Consider the following 17,644-nt stretch of genomic DNA (forward strand, 5'->3'; position numbering starts at 1 on the left):
CCCTCGCCGCTTTGTTGTTCTTCAGACGGGTAATTTCTATTTGAACTTCTTCATGGTCGGACAATGGAACGTCTGCTCCATCGTCATCGATTGGGGTATCGGGCTCACCATCTCATGGTGTTATGCCTTCAGCAGGCTGGAGAACTATTCCCTCCATAATTTCAGTATGCTCTGGGCATCAGTCACTAGATAACCTCTGGGGATTCTACTGTTGAGTCGAGCCGCTGCTTAAAGTTTATACGCAGAAAACTTTCTATGAAAACTAAACCTGAAAATCCCCTAGAGAACGATTTGCAACTTAATTGAAATCTAAATAACATTCGCTACCCACTATTTTAACGTTTTAATGACAACCTATGATTGATTGTATGATCGATGTTTCGTAGTCGATCGTTAGGGATCGTTGCAGCCCACATGGGTTTTAGCATAGTCGATTACATAGAACTGTAAGTTTTGTTGTATAATTCATTTACAAGAAACATTATATGAAACTGGAAAAATATGTTAAGAGAGCCATATTCTTAAATATATGTTCAAGTATTTCTTGCAGGCAAACTAGTATCAGTAGTTATCAGATTAAATTGCAATGAAGTATCTACCAACTCCATTTTTGCCTACAAGCGGGTGTAGGTTTTTAGAGAAGGGTTCAGAAAAATATTTTTCAAATATCATTTTCCTTAACTTTTTAACTTCGTTGAGATTCTTCGCTATTGCAAGAAGATCTCTCACAGGTAAAGAAATTCGTTGTTTCCTCCTATTTGCCTCCAGCGAATACGGATCACCTTTCACAACGACAGCGCGAGCTCTCACATATCGGCTAAAACAACTTCGTTTTTGAGAATTCAAAATATTGATTTGATGAGCCATTTACCGTATAGTCCTGACTTGGCATCGAATGACTTCTTACATAACACTCATATAGTATTCCTTGTTGACAGTTTGGCCATTCGGAAAGAATTCGGAGTGCACCATACTGCGATAATTGAAGAAAACTGTCAACATAGCCTTGATTTTTGATCAGCTTTGACTGTTTCCGTAAGCATATGTACATATATCCGAAACTCATCGCCAGTCCTGGTAGTCGAAAAGCATTGTTTCACTGACGTTGACGCTACGCTGTATTTTCACCAAACGTGCTTTCACTTCTTAGGCCCAAATGACCTTCCAACGATGCCAGTAAGATCTCCGACTGTTAATCCTCGATTCTCAAGCTCCAATTACTTCATTTTATTGACGTGTAGATCGTCAGTTGATGTTGATGGCCGTCCTGGACGTGGTTCGTAGTCAACGCATTCTCGACCCTCTTTAAATAATTTGTACCAATCAAAAACACTTGCTCGCGATAAAAAATTATCACTAATTGTTTGTTTAGAGGTTCAATTATATTTGTATAATAAGGTTCTTAGTTAGATTTCAGTTCGATAATATGAATTGTTTTGTCAATTGGAATGAAGAAAACACATGAGAATATTTTCTGGTAATCTGACAATATTGTTTGAGAATTGTGCAGACTTTGAGACCTCCATATCCAATTAATTAGGCACCACACGTCTAAATGGGAAACCCATTACTACAAATTCCCCTTCAAAGTATAATACATACTTATGTACATACACTATGCGACAGTAGCTAAATCCACGTTCGTTACTTCTCTGGTCAACAATGCAAATGAGAAAAATATATTTTACATAATTGCCATTTATTATCAATTTGTTTATTAATTATTTGTTTCACTTAGGCGGTTTTATAAATAAATATTTCTATATACATTGACTAAGCCGCTGTATTGTCGGCATGATAAATTACCAAGTGACAGCAATTGAGAGTGAACACTCTGTGTTTGGATCGCAAGACAAGAGGGGCATTTCATTTATACTCACATATGTATGTATGTATGTATGTAGATATGGATAAGTTGAGAGCTAACTTGAGTTAAAATTGTGACAGCTGCTGATGACTGTAAATTCAACGATAAAGTATGACTAACTGACGGGCTGACGGACGGACACAGCGGCAGACAACAGCATTGTATGATCGTCAAATGATTACGAATGATTATACTTTCAGTCACTTTTAAAGGGTGATTCATTTCGAGGAAACCTACTTTTTTAAAGAAAAAACCACAGAAACTTCAAATTTATTATCGTTCGAAAGAACATTCTTTGACATTTACTTTTTGAAAATTATCTCTTTCAAATGTTAGCCGCAGCTACGTTCGACCATTTCGACTGGTTACTAGCGAAGGAATGCTCCAAGGCCTGAATCGAAGTCGTATTGTCCGCATAGACTTTGGACTTTACATATCACTCCAGGAAAAAGTCTAACGGTGTGATATCACACGATCTTGGTGGCCAATCAATCGGCCCAAAACTTATCTGCTCTCCGAAGTTTTCTCTTAATAAATCAATTGATTGAAGCGATGTGTGGGAAGTGACACCGCCTTGTTCTAGTTAAATGTCGCCGAGATCACGAGCAATAATTTCAGGTATCAAATATATCATGGCTCTCTAAGTAATCCAAGTACCCGTTATACATATGTATATGTTGCATCCATCTAGTCAACTTAGCTACATTGAGAAGATTAGAGGATACTATTGTACATTGATAATGAGATAATTTAGCCAAAACTATGAACCCAAAGGAAATGAAAGACTCCCAAGCATTTATTGCGAAACATGGGTCGACTTTCTGATCAAAGTAGCTGAGTTCATATCGATCTCAAAGTAGTGATCGTTAGAATGAACATTCGATGAATAATTATAAAAATATATTTTCGCTCAGTGTCAAGATAGAACATAGGTGCTCCACAAGCAAATGATAAAAAATGAGAAAATATATGTAGCTTATCTCTTCCAATCGTGAACCTCACCTTGCCGCGGTATCGCCTGTTCACTACGAACAAGACTCTGTTGACCGAGCAAAACCTTCTCATTCCACGCCTTTGCCAACCTAGATGCAGTACCAGCAGCCTTGGAACTAGGATCAGAAGCAGGAAGGCAATCACTTATTCATCCTAAACCTCTTGATAACAGAAACCAAAATAAACAAAGAAACGAATAATTATGAAATTAATCATATCAATATCATAACATATTCTCAAAAATGTTAAGCAATAATCACCAAGCAGAAGAAAAATGTGAACGAAAAAAAGAAATCAATGTCGATCCTCAATTTATGAGGCATGTCACTGCAAAATATTTCGAGATTAGCGGCCACGATCGAAAATTAGAAGGTCCATACAGCCTAAATTATATCAGAACCTGAAATAATAGATTGGGATAACTAAGAAAATGCAAATGCTATTGTAACGTATTGAGTTGAGCCGATTGCTGAATTCCAGCGTCGTTTTGGCACTCTTCAACTGCTACTGAATGGGTTGTAAACTACGAAGTCTACTCGAATAGTAGTTTCTTATATAAGGTACTTACATTCATTCATTCATTCAGAATATTCACATATGTATACCTGATGGACTGTTGAGTTTGAAGTGACAGGATCACATCAATTTACTCTTTGTAGGTTGGGTGAGTCACAGGGAGAGTGGTTAAGGGAATTCAAGTATGGTAGCAAGAAATTAAAGAACAAAAACAAGTTAATTTGGAATAACAATTAAATCTGCTTGAAATGATAAGATAAGATAAGATAAAAGAGGCATACAATGTGGATGTGAGTGCTTGACGGGCACGATTATTTAAAAATAGGCTTCACTAATTCTCAAAGACATAAATACCAACCATAAGAGATTCCGATATTTTGACAATGATTGAATAGAATATTTTCAAATTTTTGACCCCAAGACTTGCTGTAAATAAGTTGATTGGAATTTCGAAAATTCGTAAATATACTGCGAAAATTCGAACTTAAATTTCGAAACTTTAAAATTGCGAATTTTCGTGAATTTTCAAACTTTTTGTGTTTACGCACTGTGTGTACACTACACCTTTGGTTCGAAAGTATTTGTTGTATTTTCGTGACGTAAAACTAACAACAAGAATTTTCGTAATATGTAAAAAAAAATTTTGCACATAAATAACTCAGATTTTCTGGAAATAAGTTGATTTTAATTTCGAAAATTCGGAAGCTATCTTCGAAAGTTCGAACTCGAAACTTGAAAATCGCAAATTTTCGTAAATTTTCAAACTTTTTGTGTTTACGCACTGTGTGTACACTACACCTTTGGTTCGAAAGTATTTAGAATTTTCGTGACGTAAAACTAACAAGAATTTTCGTAAGTTTCGAAAGTTCGAACTCGAAACTTGAAAATCGCAAATTTTCGTAAATTTTCAAACACTTTGAGTTTATACACTTTGTATACATCAAACATGTTGTTCGAAAGTATTTCGAATTATCGCAACATAAAATATTTTTTCCGAACTGCACTTCTAGATTTGTGTAAATGAATATACATATGTACATATTGTTTTTTAATTTTGTATAGACTGTACCTTCCATTGGAGTGGCAACTTCTAGTTACTACAATTGTTTTTTACTACGAGTTTTGGGCGACAATTTCAAAACAAAGAAATTACAGCAATCAAAGAGCGCCAATAATTGTTACGTACATACATACATATGTATGTATGTACTCAAGTTATATATTTCACAAAAATATGTCTAATCTGATTCTTTTTGTTTTTTCTTACAGGCGAAGATAACGTCTCAACCGCCGAAGTAGTGCTAGAAACAACAAAAGAGAGCAAACACTCAAAATTGAAAGTTTGTAAAAGAAATTAATAACAAACAACAACAATTGTGCTGAAGAAGTCGAAAATAGGTTAAAAAGTGTTTGGTGTCGATGCGTTGAAATAAAATAAAATCCGAAAAAAGATACACAAATACCGAAAAAAAGTAATGTAAAAACGCAAAACTCGCTAAAGAGCCACTATTACTAAAAAAGCAACAACAAAAGTAAAAAAATTAAAAGCTCGTCTGTGTAGAATTTACCCTACCTCAATTATTTGTTTAAGTGTATGTGTGTAGAGATTCGAGATCGAGTGAAAAAGAGAGGGAGAGAGAGAGACCAACGATCGAGTGAGCATTTAAAAGTGTAGAGAAGACGCAAAGTCAACACAAGATCAGACGGTAAAGGTGAAAGCGGAAAGTGAAATTAAAAAAAGTCAACACCGAATAAAAAGTAAAAACACAAGATAAATTAAAAGTATTAAAAACAAAAATAAAAACAACGATTCAGCTTTCGTTGTGTGGTGAGCGGCAAATTGCGCAGTCCGTACACTAACGGACTCACACATAACGACAATTTGTTGACTACCAAAAGCGGCTACCCAAAGCACTTAGCCACAGCTAACTATTTCACCAGAAACAACAGCCATAGCAGCTGATCAACATACCAACAATAACTACATACAGTGTGTGCCGTGTATAGTGAAAATAGAAACTGAGAGAGTAGAGCGGATGAGTGGCTGAAAAAAAGCCGGCTACGGCGGTAATTTTCAAGTTTTTGAAGATCACAGTTTTAAAATATACGGTGTAAGAGTCGAACGCGCGTTAAACGCAGTGACGAAAAGTTGTGAACAGTGTAAAGTGCGCTATACGAAAATTCGAAATACATTCGAACAACAAGTGTAGTGTATGCAAAGTGTATAAACACGTAGTGTTTTGAAAATTTACGAAAATTCGAAAATTTAAAGTTTCGAAATTCAAGTTCGAATTTTCGAAGTTCAATTACAAATTTTCGAAAATCAAATTAACTTATCTCCAGCAAATCTGAGTTGTTTTTGTGCAATTTATAGCAAAATTTGCGAAAAAAATACAACAACAATAACGGGTAAAGCACAATAACTTTGCAGTTGGCTCGTGTCGGTATCGCGCGTGTGTGGGTGACACGGTGTCTGTAGGTTTGTGCGCGCTTAAGTGCATGAGTGCGTTTGGAAGACGTTTACGAAAAAACAAATCATGGTAGATAACAACAACAAAGCAACGTTGGCGACAACAAGTACAGCAACGACAAAGGCAACAACAACAGCGAATACAAAGCAACAACGCCAAACGGTTGGTGCCGGTAACACAGCGTCGTTGAGTCCAATAAGTAGTGCACAGCAGCAACAACAAAATCAGCAACCACAACAACAAAAACAGGAAAAGTTCGAACAACAGCAAAATATTGTCACAAAGAAGAGCAACAAAAACAAAAATCAGAAAAAGTGTGACAACAAAAGCAGTGAAAAACTGAGCAATGATAGAATTGAAGACAACTACAATAACAACAACAATACCAGCCAGCAAAACAACAACAACCCCAACCCCAACATTAACGGTGATGTTGGCGTAAAGGAAGATAACGACAACAACAACCCATTAACAACAAAAACAATTAAGACTGTGTCAACAACAACAACAATCACAGCAAGCGCGTCAATCGTTTCCGCTACAGATGCTGACAGCAAGCAGCCGCCAGAGGTCGGCAGTTGCATCAGCGCCGATGCAAACGACAATGAATTTGAGAGCGCTGCGAAAGAACGCCAGTTGCCAAGCAAAGCGGCAACAAGTGGCAAGAACAACAACAACAACAACAGCGACAGCAATCGTTACAATAACAACAAAAATGCGAAAACACGCAATGCCAAGCAAAAGCCACAAGCAACCGACAAGCAGGCTGTTAGCCAAAATAATCGGAACAGCAACAACAACAAAAACAACAAAAGTCAAAATGGCAAAGTGTTTACGAATAGCAAAAACAACAACAAGACTAATTGGAAGCGTGTTGAGAAGCGTAACAGCATCATTTTCAGCACCAATCATCACTACAGCAACTACAATAGCAATGATAACAACAACACAATTAAAAACAACAAATATCCTACACAGAATTCCAATACGCCTAGCATTATGACCGATGACGATGATGATTATCGCGACATAACCGATACCGAGTCGGTGCGTTCCAACGATTGGCCACGCAAATACTCACGTCCACAACAACATCAACAACAACAGCTAAAACAAAAACAGCAGCAACAACAAAGTGCTAAAAAACCAAGTGCCAGTGACTTATTGACAGCCGCCCTAATGGTGCCCTGTGAAAAGTGCAACAAAGTGAAAGTACAAGTGCAACAACAACAAGGCTCTAATTCAAATATGTCCTCATATTCGAATAGTTCGCGTCAATATCGTAAATCCAAATCGTATATGGGTGAATGTGCCGCCGAAGAGACAGGTGGTAGCGGGCGCAATTCTGTGGCATCTGTTGAAAATTGGCGTAATCCCAGCGGTAATAGTGGTAAAGCTAACCGCTATCAACGTTCGTTGAGCGATCGTCGCTCTTCGTTTGATCGCATGTTTGCCGAACGCAATAAGGATTTCGTGCCAATTGTCCAACCAACCCGTCCAATGCTTGCTTCGTCGAATATCGAATGTGTTCTTACAGATACCGAGAAAATAGTGCTCATCGAACGACTGGGGAAAGGACGTCAGACATATCCATTAATGCAGGTGAGTGTTGGCATGTAATTACAGTTATAATTATACATACATATATGGAAATTATATTATTTTCATATGAGTTTACAATTTCTGATAGACGGAATAGTTCTTAAATCCCGATCTCTGTACCAAAACGTATAATATTCTATAAATATATAAATGTCATTGTATATCTCGTACAGCTCATCGTTCCATCGACTGCATTACTCGCCGTTGCCAATGCGCAAAGGATTATTAATCTTCCGCAAAACCTTTCTCACGAACACTCCCAAGGCCGCTTCATCAGATGATCTTGGTCTTTGTTCGTCGAGAGAGGACTTTACTTTTCAATTGCCTACTCAATTCAAACCTGCTGGCAAGAGTGATTCTGAGTTGGATTTTAAGGCTGATAATATTGTCCGTTATAGTAGTCTTGATTTCCCTTTGGAGATGTGTATCAACTCGCTAAATGATAGAACTATGTTAGATCTTTGGTCGCACGTGAAATGATCACCAAAATAAATAAAGATTTTGGAGTTCTTTCAATTTAGCTGCGAATATCCCTCCAGGGGATATAATATGTATATATAAGTGGTATTTTAGATTCCAGAATTATTATTAATACCGCTGACGCGATCTTGGTCAAGCAAGCTGCAATTTGAATTTATGTCCTTTTTCAATTGACCTTTTTGTCGTGAATCCCATAGGATTTGGATCTGGTTACGTTCTAGTAATATGAGTACTTCCTAATAAGAGGATCTAACCTTAGTTAATACCGTTATATCATAATCCAAAGTTGTTGTTCAAACATCTTGAAACATTCTGACAGAGTTTCGGAGTAAATTGTTGTGTTGAGAGTCCCTACTCAGACATAAGTAAGGGTTCGTTTAGATTTCATATTTTCGAATGCTTTGGATACTGATAGGTCAGTTCTTTGTTCATCTACCATGTGGATCTTATGTTATCTTTGATCGAAGAAAAGTGTGGTTATGTAAAAAATATTTTTTTTGTTTTGATGTATCGTTTCGAGTGTTCAAAAAAAGCTCAACGGGGTTCATATGAATTGATACTTTCCGCATATTTAAATGCAAGGTTAGGTTGGGTTAGTCTGTTAGGCTAATGAGCCACAGATAGACCAGATCTGGTCTTTAGCGATACGAGATGGAGTACCGTTACGTAATTCATGACGAGTAGTCATCTTTCAGGATGCCTACGCTTGACGTGAATTTCAATAGGTTTTGCGACCTCACCAACAATACCACTTCAATTATCTCATACCGTGGGATCCTCAAAAGCTTGAAGCTTTGCCTTGCTAAGGTTAGATAAGCGCACAAAAGATGCTCCATGGTCTTCTTGGTGCCATGCTCTTGACATTTCCTAAAGTCATTTCGATCTGTCAGTCCAGCCTGTGGCCACTGATAATCCCTATCATGTTTCAACCTTCTCTTCTATAAAGAGAGAAACTTTGTGTATTTCTGAGATGCCGCTTTGCACACTACTTTTGCAGTTTTTCTTTACACCGCGTTTTGAATTTCCTTTCAATGTTGCATGAATGCATCATGTCGTTCACGTTTTTGGATGACAGCCATACACTACCCTTGGCGATCTCGTCCACTGAATCTCATTGCCATAGATTGTTTTGTGACCAGGCACCCAGTAGAAGTGAAGGCGCTTGCTTTTGGTGGCAGTCTCCACTGCCATTGAGTTGTTTCCACCCCAACTTCTTCCATACAGCTTCTGTAGATGTCGTTTGGTAAGATTCCCAGCCTTACAGCATGGACACCAATAGGGCAATGACCTGCTAAAAGCCCCATAACTAGGTAGAGGCTAGCCTTATTGAGGACAAAGAGATCACTAGGTCTCTTGCGATTGATCTTGTGCCAAAAGGATTTTGTGACAGCGCATGTACCGAAGTTAGGCACTCCCTGATCCACCTTAAATGCACTGTTAATGAGTTCAAGGTCGCCGCCCTGCTATCTGTGTGGACGGCCACTTCTCTGAAGGAGGCTGCGCACTCCGGAGCTTAAGGTAGCAGTTAAAGTTGCTATATAAATTTATTGATTATCGAGTGCTCAGTGGCTAGAGTTTTCACATCTCTACAGCTTTGACAGCCTTTGGCGAGCATCCTTATGGCCTCATCTAGCATTGTACTTCCTTTTCATCATGAACTTAATTTTTTTCTGCCGCTAAAGTTCATGACCTCTCAGTCTCCTACAAGTATGCAAATATTATGCGTTATTACATACACATTTATGTATGTATATATGCACGCATGGTTATGCTTATAAATATGTATGGACATTTACGCAAATTTGAAGCGCAATTTGTATAGTGCGATATTTCGCAACAGGTTTCAAGGCGGTTCAACAACATCGCCCACAAATACATACATATGTACATACTTGTATACAAGTTTTGGTGGATGTGATTATGTTTGCATGTGTGGTAGATATGTTTGTCTGAAAGGGAGTCATGACGTGAGGCTTAGTTTGCGCACGTCAAACGTTTCCATGATAATTAATAGCGCAAATTGTATGCAAACTCGTCTAACAGTGATTTTTTCGCTACTTTTTTTTTAATTTTTTAAATTTTGTTTAGTTTTTTTTTGCGCCGAATCCCATTTTTTACCAGTCGTCTACAACTAGAAATATGTGTATGTAAATAAATTGCTGCTAAGCACTGTTATTTAAATGCTTGACCACGAAAAGTTTATTTGAAAATAATAAAAAAAAATAAAATTAAAAAAAAAAAATGCAAACAACTTTCATTTTTTATAAATTGCGATTTGGGGTTCGGCTTTGTAATTTATGAATGAGTGTGCGATAGGAAAAGCACTAGCTGTGATGGCAAAATGTAAAGTTAAAAAAATTATAATAAAAAAAATACCTAGTATATTTTAAAAATATATTATTTTTATATTTTAAACATATTTTTATATTAAATTTTTTTTTATAATTTAATATGCATTGTGACAAAAAAGTACCCGGAAATTGTAAATAAAACGCAAATCATTTAGATTTTCATCAATATTTATTTTGGCGTCTTCAAAGCTGTCCCCATCAGATGTAATACACTTCTGCCAACGATTTTTCCAGTCCTCGAAACACTACTCATAAGCACCTTTTAGATGGCCTTCAGCTCCTTCAGCGAATTTTGATTTATCTCTTCGATTGCCTGAAGACGTGTTCCACGGAGCGGCAATTTAAGTTTGAGGAAGAAGAAAAAATCACACGAAGCCAAATCTGGTGAATACGATAGTTGATCGATGCTATTCATTGCTTTTTTGGCTTTAAATTCTGTCACAAACGTGGCTCGATGCGATGGTGCATTATCATCGTGTAAAATCGTTCTTCCACGATCCGGCCGTTTTCGACTGATGTTCTCACGCAAACGCCTAAATGTGGCCAAATAGAACTTCTTATTGACCGTCTGTCCCTCCGGAACAAATTCATGATGCACCAAACCACGAATATCGAAAAAAACAATGAGCATCACCTTGATTCCGATGATTGTTGACTTGTTTGCATGTCAAACTCATAAACCCATGTCTCAGCGGCAGTTATAATGCTTTCCATGAATGTGGGATCGGAATTCGCACAATCAAGCATGTCGAAAGATACCTGTTTACGGTACTTTTATTGAAAAAATCAACATTATCGAGACGGTTCGAAGAAGAACGCTTTTCATATCATTCGAAAGGACTCGTGAGAGATGTCGAGCTCCCTTGCCATCTCTCTCTAACATTTGCCTGACTATTTGCAAGCACCACACCCTTGACCTTTTTTTAATATTTTCATCTGTTAAAGAGTTCGAAGGTCGCCCAGAAAGAGGCATGACTTCAACGATCTTTCGATCGTCTTTGAAGGCTTTGTACCACTCGCAGGCTTGTGGTTTTTAATAAAATCTTTCATTTTGCCAACATTCCCAATGATACCGCATCCATTTTTTCGGGTGCTTTTCTGTCAGAATGTAAAGAAGATGGGGCATGCGGAAGCAGTGCGAATCCCAATTGATGTATTTTTGCCATCGTTTTCAATGACTTATGATTGTTTTCTGTATTGTCTTGGTGACACAGCAATTTCGTTTTATTCAAATGCTGCCGTTTTTCCAGGATTTCGTCCTTCAAACGGTCCAATAACGCTATATATGGTAATAGCGACTATTGCTCCTTCTTTTTTCAAGATAGTCAATAATAACTATTCCATACGCATCTTAAAATACAGCCGCCAAACCTTTGACACCCGCCTGTTGCGCTTTTCCACGCTTTGGAACGGGTTCATCGTATACAGCCCACTCGGATAGCTGTCGATTGAGCTTCGAAGTAAAATGATGGCGCCATATTTTATCCATTGTCATATATCGTCGCAAAAGTTCGGGTTTATTACGTATCAAACACCGCTCCGAATCATCTACTCGTCGCTGTCCAATTTATACACACACTTTTTGAAAAATTTAATGGACTTGATATCAAATTTTATTACTATATTAAATAGTGCTATATAAAAGCATAGAAGTTGCATCAACGGTTCGCATATACCAACTTTCCTTCACCTTTTCCATATTTTGTCGTTACTTATTACCTATCTGTGTCGCAAGTGATGCAAGTGAAGTGGCTTGTGACCAGTCATTAGCCCAACAAGCGTTCTGTAGCCCTTTCGAGACCCTGTGAGTAAAAAGCATGCGTCTTTTTTGCATGATCTTGGCGATTCTGCATATCCTTAAGATGTTCCATCTCGCCATAAACCATCTGTTAGGCCTTTCGGAAGCTTTATTGCATATAGTTTTTACTGACTACCTTATTTCTTATACTGGTTCGGTAGCCAGTCGGTTGGCAATCTCATCAGCTATTTCGTCTCCCGGTATTCGTTTGTGGCCTGGAACCCAGCATATAAGCATATGCATCCCGGCTGCCGCTACATCCCTGCTTCTAAAGATTAGAAGATAATTGCTGCCTGGTTATTGACATATGTATATATTGATGTTCTTTATGTTGTCTCCAGCGTTGTTAGCTATCGCAGCCGATTTTCTGACCCAAAAGATCTTGGATCTGAAAGATATTGCAGTATTCGGGAAGCTTGAAGGGTCAACTGAGTTCCAGCTCCGTGCAATAGACTTCGGCTTCCATTCAATTAGCCATTTTTGATCCGTCTGTATAGATGAGGTAAGTTCCGCTAGCGAGTCGCATACTCCTACGCCATCCACCCTCTTTTAGTTTAATTTGAATACTGCCTTCCCAAATGAAGTGTGAGGTTATGTGATTTATTGTTATTTAACAACACCTTTATTGTAGAAAATGCACCTGACGCCGCCAATCTGGCAGTTGATTTTGCTGCAGAGCTTTCCCCTGCAATGTCGACTGGTGGTAGCTTGAGTAACCATTCTAGTGCACCCGTTGGCGTGGTTCTTAGCGCTCCCGTTATGTATGCAAACTAGTCATTTCGTTTTTGAGATATCGACCTTTAATTTTGCCCACGTCCTCCAATGCCCAAAAAGCTTTGTATTTGTCGGAATCGCTGATATCGGACTACTATAGCATATAGCTGCCATATAAACTGACCGATCTAACTCAAGTCCTTATATGGAAAACTTTCTTATTTGACGAGATATCTTCACAAAATTTGACTTGGGTTATTGTATAAGACCATAATGCAATATCCTAAGAAATTGTTCAGATCGGATCACTATAGCGTATAGCTGCCATACAAACTGTACGATCGGTTTGAAGTGCTTGTATGGAAAACTTTTTTATTTGACGATATATCTTTAAGAAATTTGATATGGAATTATTTCCTAAAGCAAAGGTGCAATCTCCCAAGAAATTGTTCAGATCGGATCACTATAGCATATAGCTGCCATACAAACTGCACGAATCGGTATGGAAAACTTTTTTATTTGACGAGATATTTTTACCAAACTTGGCATGAGTTGTTCTTTCAGATACTGGTACAGTTTTCCAAGAAATTATTCTGATCGGATAATTATAGCATATAGCTGCCATACAAATTGACCGATTTCTTTTTTTTGAATTTGAATTTTTTTATTTATGTACATATTTTTGTTATTTTTTTTTAGTTTAGATATTTAGATTTTTCTTCAATATTTTCATTTTTTTTTGTTTTCCTTTTAACTGTTTTTTTATTACTGTTATTCTTGCCGCAACATTCATTTGCCAGCGCTTCCCTAACTCGTTTATGTTCCAACCAAGACGTGCTGAAGACGTTCAAGTCAGTCTGTTGCTAATCAAACCACTTTCGGTTTTAATAACTAAGATTTCATTAGCATAAATCGGCGATAATCAATATAATTTATCTAGACATTGCTACGAAATCGAAAAATATAACAACAAAAATCTTCTCAAGGTCTTATTATTGTTTACTCACGATAAGCTGAATTCTTAATATACATAAATACACAAGCATAAATACATACGTACATATCTACATATATTGACTTGTACATATATACATTTTTAGAGTATTGTCGCCACATTTGAAGTGTTGAAAAAAATCGCTGTAGACTAGTTTATGATTTGATTTGAAATTTACAAAGTATTATTATTTAAATGTGCGCTGAGACCAGCCCGCAAGCCAAATTCTTTTGTTTCGAAGCGAATATGAGTTACCCTTTCGGAAATGCGCGGGAATCGTCCAGTCTTTTGACTTGTGTTAATAGCTTTTGGGGAAATTTAAATTTTTCGCACTCAAAGAGAAAGATATCTATAACGTTCTCAGTGATGTGTGTTGTCAAATTGCTCTCAGTATTTCTCCCACCTTGTTGAATATATGTTTTACAACGAACTACAGTTAAACGAATTCAAATTTTCAAAATTTTCAGGCTTAATAATTAGCACAAGGTCGAAAAATATTTCTATTAAAGAACCCTGCTTTCCTACAAGATTACTTGATAAAGTCTCCTTGAATAAAAGTTAATAAAAATAAAAAAAAAACTTCGCATATTTACTATCAAACAGGAGAACAAAACACTTTATAACAACAACAACTAGAAACTATACAATAATAAATAATATTAGAAAGTAACCTTCCAATTTGCGATTTGTCTCAATATTTCATCACTTGATAGGTGTCCCACTTTATCAGTGAAAACATGTTTTCGAAAGTTGTTGTTGTTTTCAAGAAATACAGACTGTTATTGACGAATAGATATGTACATATTTTTATTTGGTAAATAATATCAACCTTTTGAGTTGCCTTATGCAATATTTGGCAAATATTTTTTCAATTGTCAGTGATCTTGAAAAATTTTGTTGAAATTAATTAAATTTCATAACTTTATTTGAGATAAAAAGAGGCGATGATATTTTATTTTCATAACTTTGAAATCGCAAAAATCAAATATTTGTTTTCATAAATTTTGGCAGCACTGACTTTGATTATTTTTGGCTTCGAATCAAATATATTTCTAACTTTACAATTTCTAAAAAATATTTAAAATAAACAATTTTATTTTCATAATTTTTTCCAACTGTCATCTGGCAACACTGACATTGATTATATTTGGCCTCGAATCAAATATGTATAATTTTACCTTCACAATGTTTAAAAAATATTTAAAAGAATATTTAAAAATAAACAATATTTTATTTTCATATATTGTTCCAACTGTCATCTGGCAACACTGGCTTTAAATATTTTTGGTATTGTATCCAATAGATTTCTAACTTCACAATGTTAAAAAATTATTAAAACAATAAACAATATTTTATTTTCATAATTTTTTCCAACTGTCATCTGGCAACACTGGCTTTAAATATTTTTGGTATTGCATCAAATACATTTTTAACTTCACAATGTTTAAAAATTATTAAAACATCAATTAATATTTTATTTTCATATTTTGTTCCAACTGTCATCTGGCAACACTGGCTTTAAATATTTTTGGTATTGCATCAAATACATTTCTAACTTTACAATGTTTAAAAATTATTAAAAAAAAATAATAAATATTTAATTTTCATATATTGTTCCAACTGTCATCTGGCAACACTGGCTTTAAATTTTTTTGGTCTCTGATGAAATATTTTTTTTCGGGGTGTAATGGCTATAATCAAAATGTTAAAAAAATATTGAAATCCCTGTTTAAAGGGATTGTCTCAATTAGTTTGATTTCAATTCAGTCAGATTTCTCCGTTTTGTTTTGTACACCTTTTGTTGAACATAAAGCCATAAAAAAGTCTCGTGCAGTCAGGTTAGGTGACTTTGGGGTCAGCGGAAAGTGTAGTTTTTTGATAATTATTTGTTTTCAAAAAAGCTCACTCAACATCTTTAAAATAACGATGTCCATTGACAGTTACTTTCCTTTTCTTCAAAGAGTAACAATACACCTTGTTTAAGGGGAGATGATGATTTGATTCACTCCATATACGGCAATTTCGCTTATTTACATTGCCGTTTAGATCAATATCATCATCAAGATCATTGTAATGACCGTTTGCTAACTCCAAGTTGCAATTCGAAACTCTTGGATTTGCCTGAATTGATGATGCAACAGCCCCGATTGTTTCTTGAACACGAATATACAGATCTCGATGACACGGTCTTCTTGCGATACTTCTAGATTCGGTAAACATGTTCACTAACTTCATAATGGTCCATCTACGCGGGGGAGTGCAGCCAAAACCCGTCTGAATTCCTTTTGGACGGAAATGACAGACTGCAAAGCATGGACCGCTACACTATCCAAACCTCTTTTTGGTCTCCCAAGCATTAATTTTTCTTTAATGCAAATAATAAACTGCCAAATAAAAACAAAGTAAGTCGCTTACTTACACAGAAAGAAAGTTATTACGGTTTGGTATTTGTAGCACGATTCGTGCGCCACCCTGTATAAGTATTATATTGTGAATGTATTTCGTATTATGGGCATTAAAAATGATTTGTGCTTTCTTGATAAACGTTGCCGTATGTTACTATAAATTAATTGACTGAAATGGTGGCAAATAACTTAATCTGTGTATAATTTATTTCTATCACATTTCTATCGCAATAACAGGTTTCTACGTATTTCGTGAAATCAAAAGTATGTACCTCGATTTTTTTCAAACGTTTTCGCTAAAAAAGCTACATTTTCCTAAAAACTTGCTTTTTTCACTTAAAAATCTTGATCCATTTGAAGGTTCACTACTTTTTTAAAGAAAAAAGCACTGAAATTTCAAATTTAATACGGAATATTAATTATCATTCGAAAGAACGTTTTTGAATTTTTTGGGATAATTATCTCTTTCATATGTTAACCGCCGTTACGTCTCGGATGGTCGATCCATTGAGTCCAATATTCGATGACTCGTTCGAGCATTTCGACTGGTAAATGGCGAATGACACAGGCGATGTTTTGCTTCAAGGCCTGAATCGAAGCGAGATTGTCCGCATGGACTTTAGTCTTTACATATCCCCACAGGAAAAAGTCTAACGGTCTGATATCACAGGTAGCCAATCGATCGGCCCAAAACATGAAATTATCTTCTCACCGAAGTGTTCTCACAATAAATTGTGCGATGCGTGGGAAGTGGTGCCGTCTTGTTGAAACCAAATGTCGCCGAGATCACTTGTTTCAATTTCTGTCATCAAATATTCGGTTATCATGGAACGATAACGTTCTCAACGGCAACGTTTTTGAAGAAATATAGACCGATAATTCCATCGGTTCACAAACCAAATGGCTCTCATCGCTGAACAAAATTTGACTCGAAAACGTCGAATCTTCTTGGAACTTATCATATTGAATAAAAACAACATGTCAGCTTGACAGGGTACACGTGATCTGTCAAAAGAAGGCTATTAAAAAAAGTAACTCTACTTGGATTACCCGTTATTAACAATGCATTTATCTCAGTATCATTAACAAGTGTAACAACTTAATATTTTCAAAGAAAAACTTAAAAAATTGCAAAAGTTGCAACAGAGCGCCACCGAGCGGAAGCTTTAGAAACAGCTTTTTTATTGATACAAGTTGGAACCGCCACTGTAAACGTACGAGTAAGGTTAATTATATCTGTGCTTGACTGTAGATTCCATGTCAAGCGGAAATTAGCACTTTTAGTGTATTTTTTCTAAGTGAAAAGGTAACAGTTATTTACCTTTATCAATGGCTAAAAATCCAAATAAATAATAACAAAAAGCTGCACACGTTTCTATTCCAATGGCGTGTTATTAAATAAAAATGAAAGCATGTGATTATTTAAATTATATGTTGCCCATAAAATACAAAA

General features: G+C 36.1%; 1 protein-coding gene across 1 annotated transcript in view; it reads left to right on the forward strand.

The window, feature by feature from the left end:
- Positions 1–17,644, forward strand: part of LOC126755681 (terminal nucleotidyltransferase 5C) — a 313,932-nt gene that overhangs the window by 15,339 nt on the left and 280,949 nt on the right. Inside the window, exon 2 of the mRNA XM_050468420.1 lies at positions 4,646–7,449. Coding sequence (XP_050324377.1) covers positions 5,914–7,449 — 1,536 coding nt within the window. The 5' untranslated portion in view covers positions 4,646–5,913. The remainder of the gene's footprint in view (positions 1–4,645; positions 7,450–17,644) is intronic.

The sequence above is a fragment of the Bactrocera neohumeralis genome, chromosome 4 (assembly GCF_024586455.1).
Source record: "Bactrocera neohumeralis isolate Rockhampton chromosome 4, APGP_CSIRO_Bneo_wtdbg2-racon-allhic-juicebox.fasta_v2, whole genome shotgun sequence".
Taxonomy (NCBI): Eukaryota; Metazoa; Arthropoda; class Insecta; order Diptera; family Tephritidae; genus Bactrocera; species Bactrocera neohumeralis.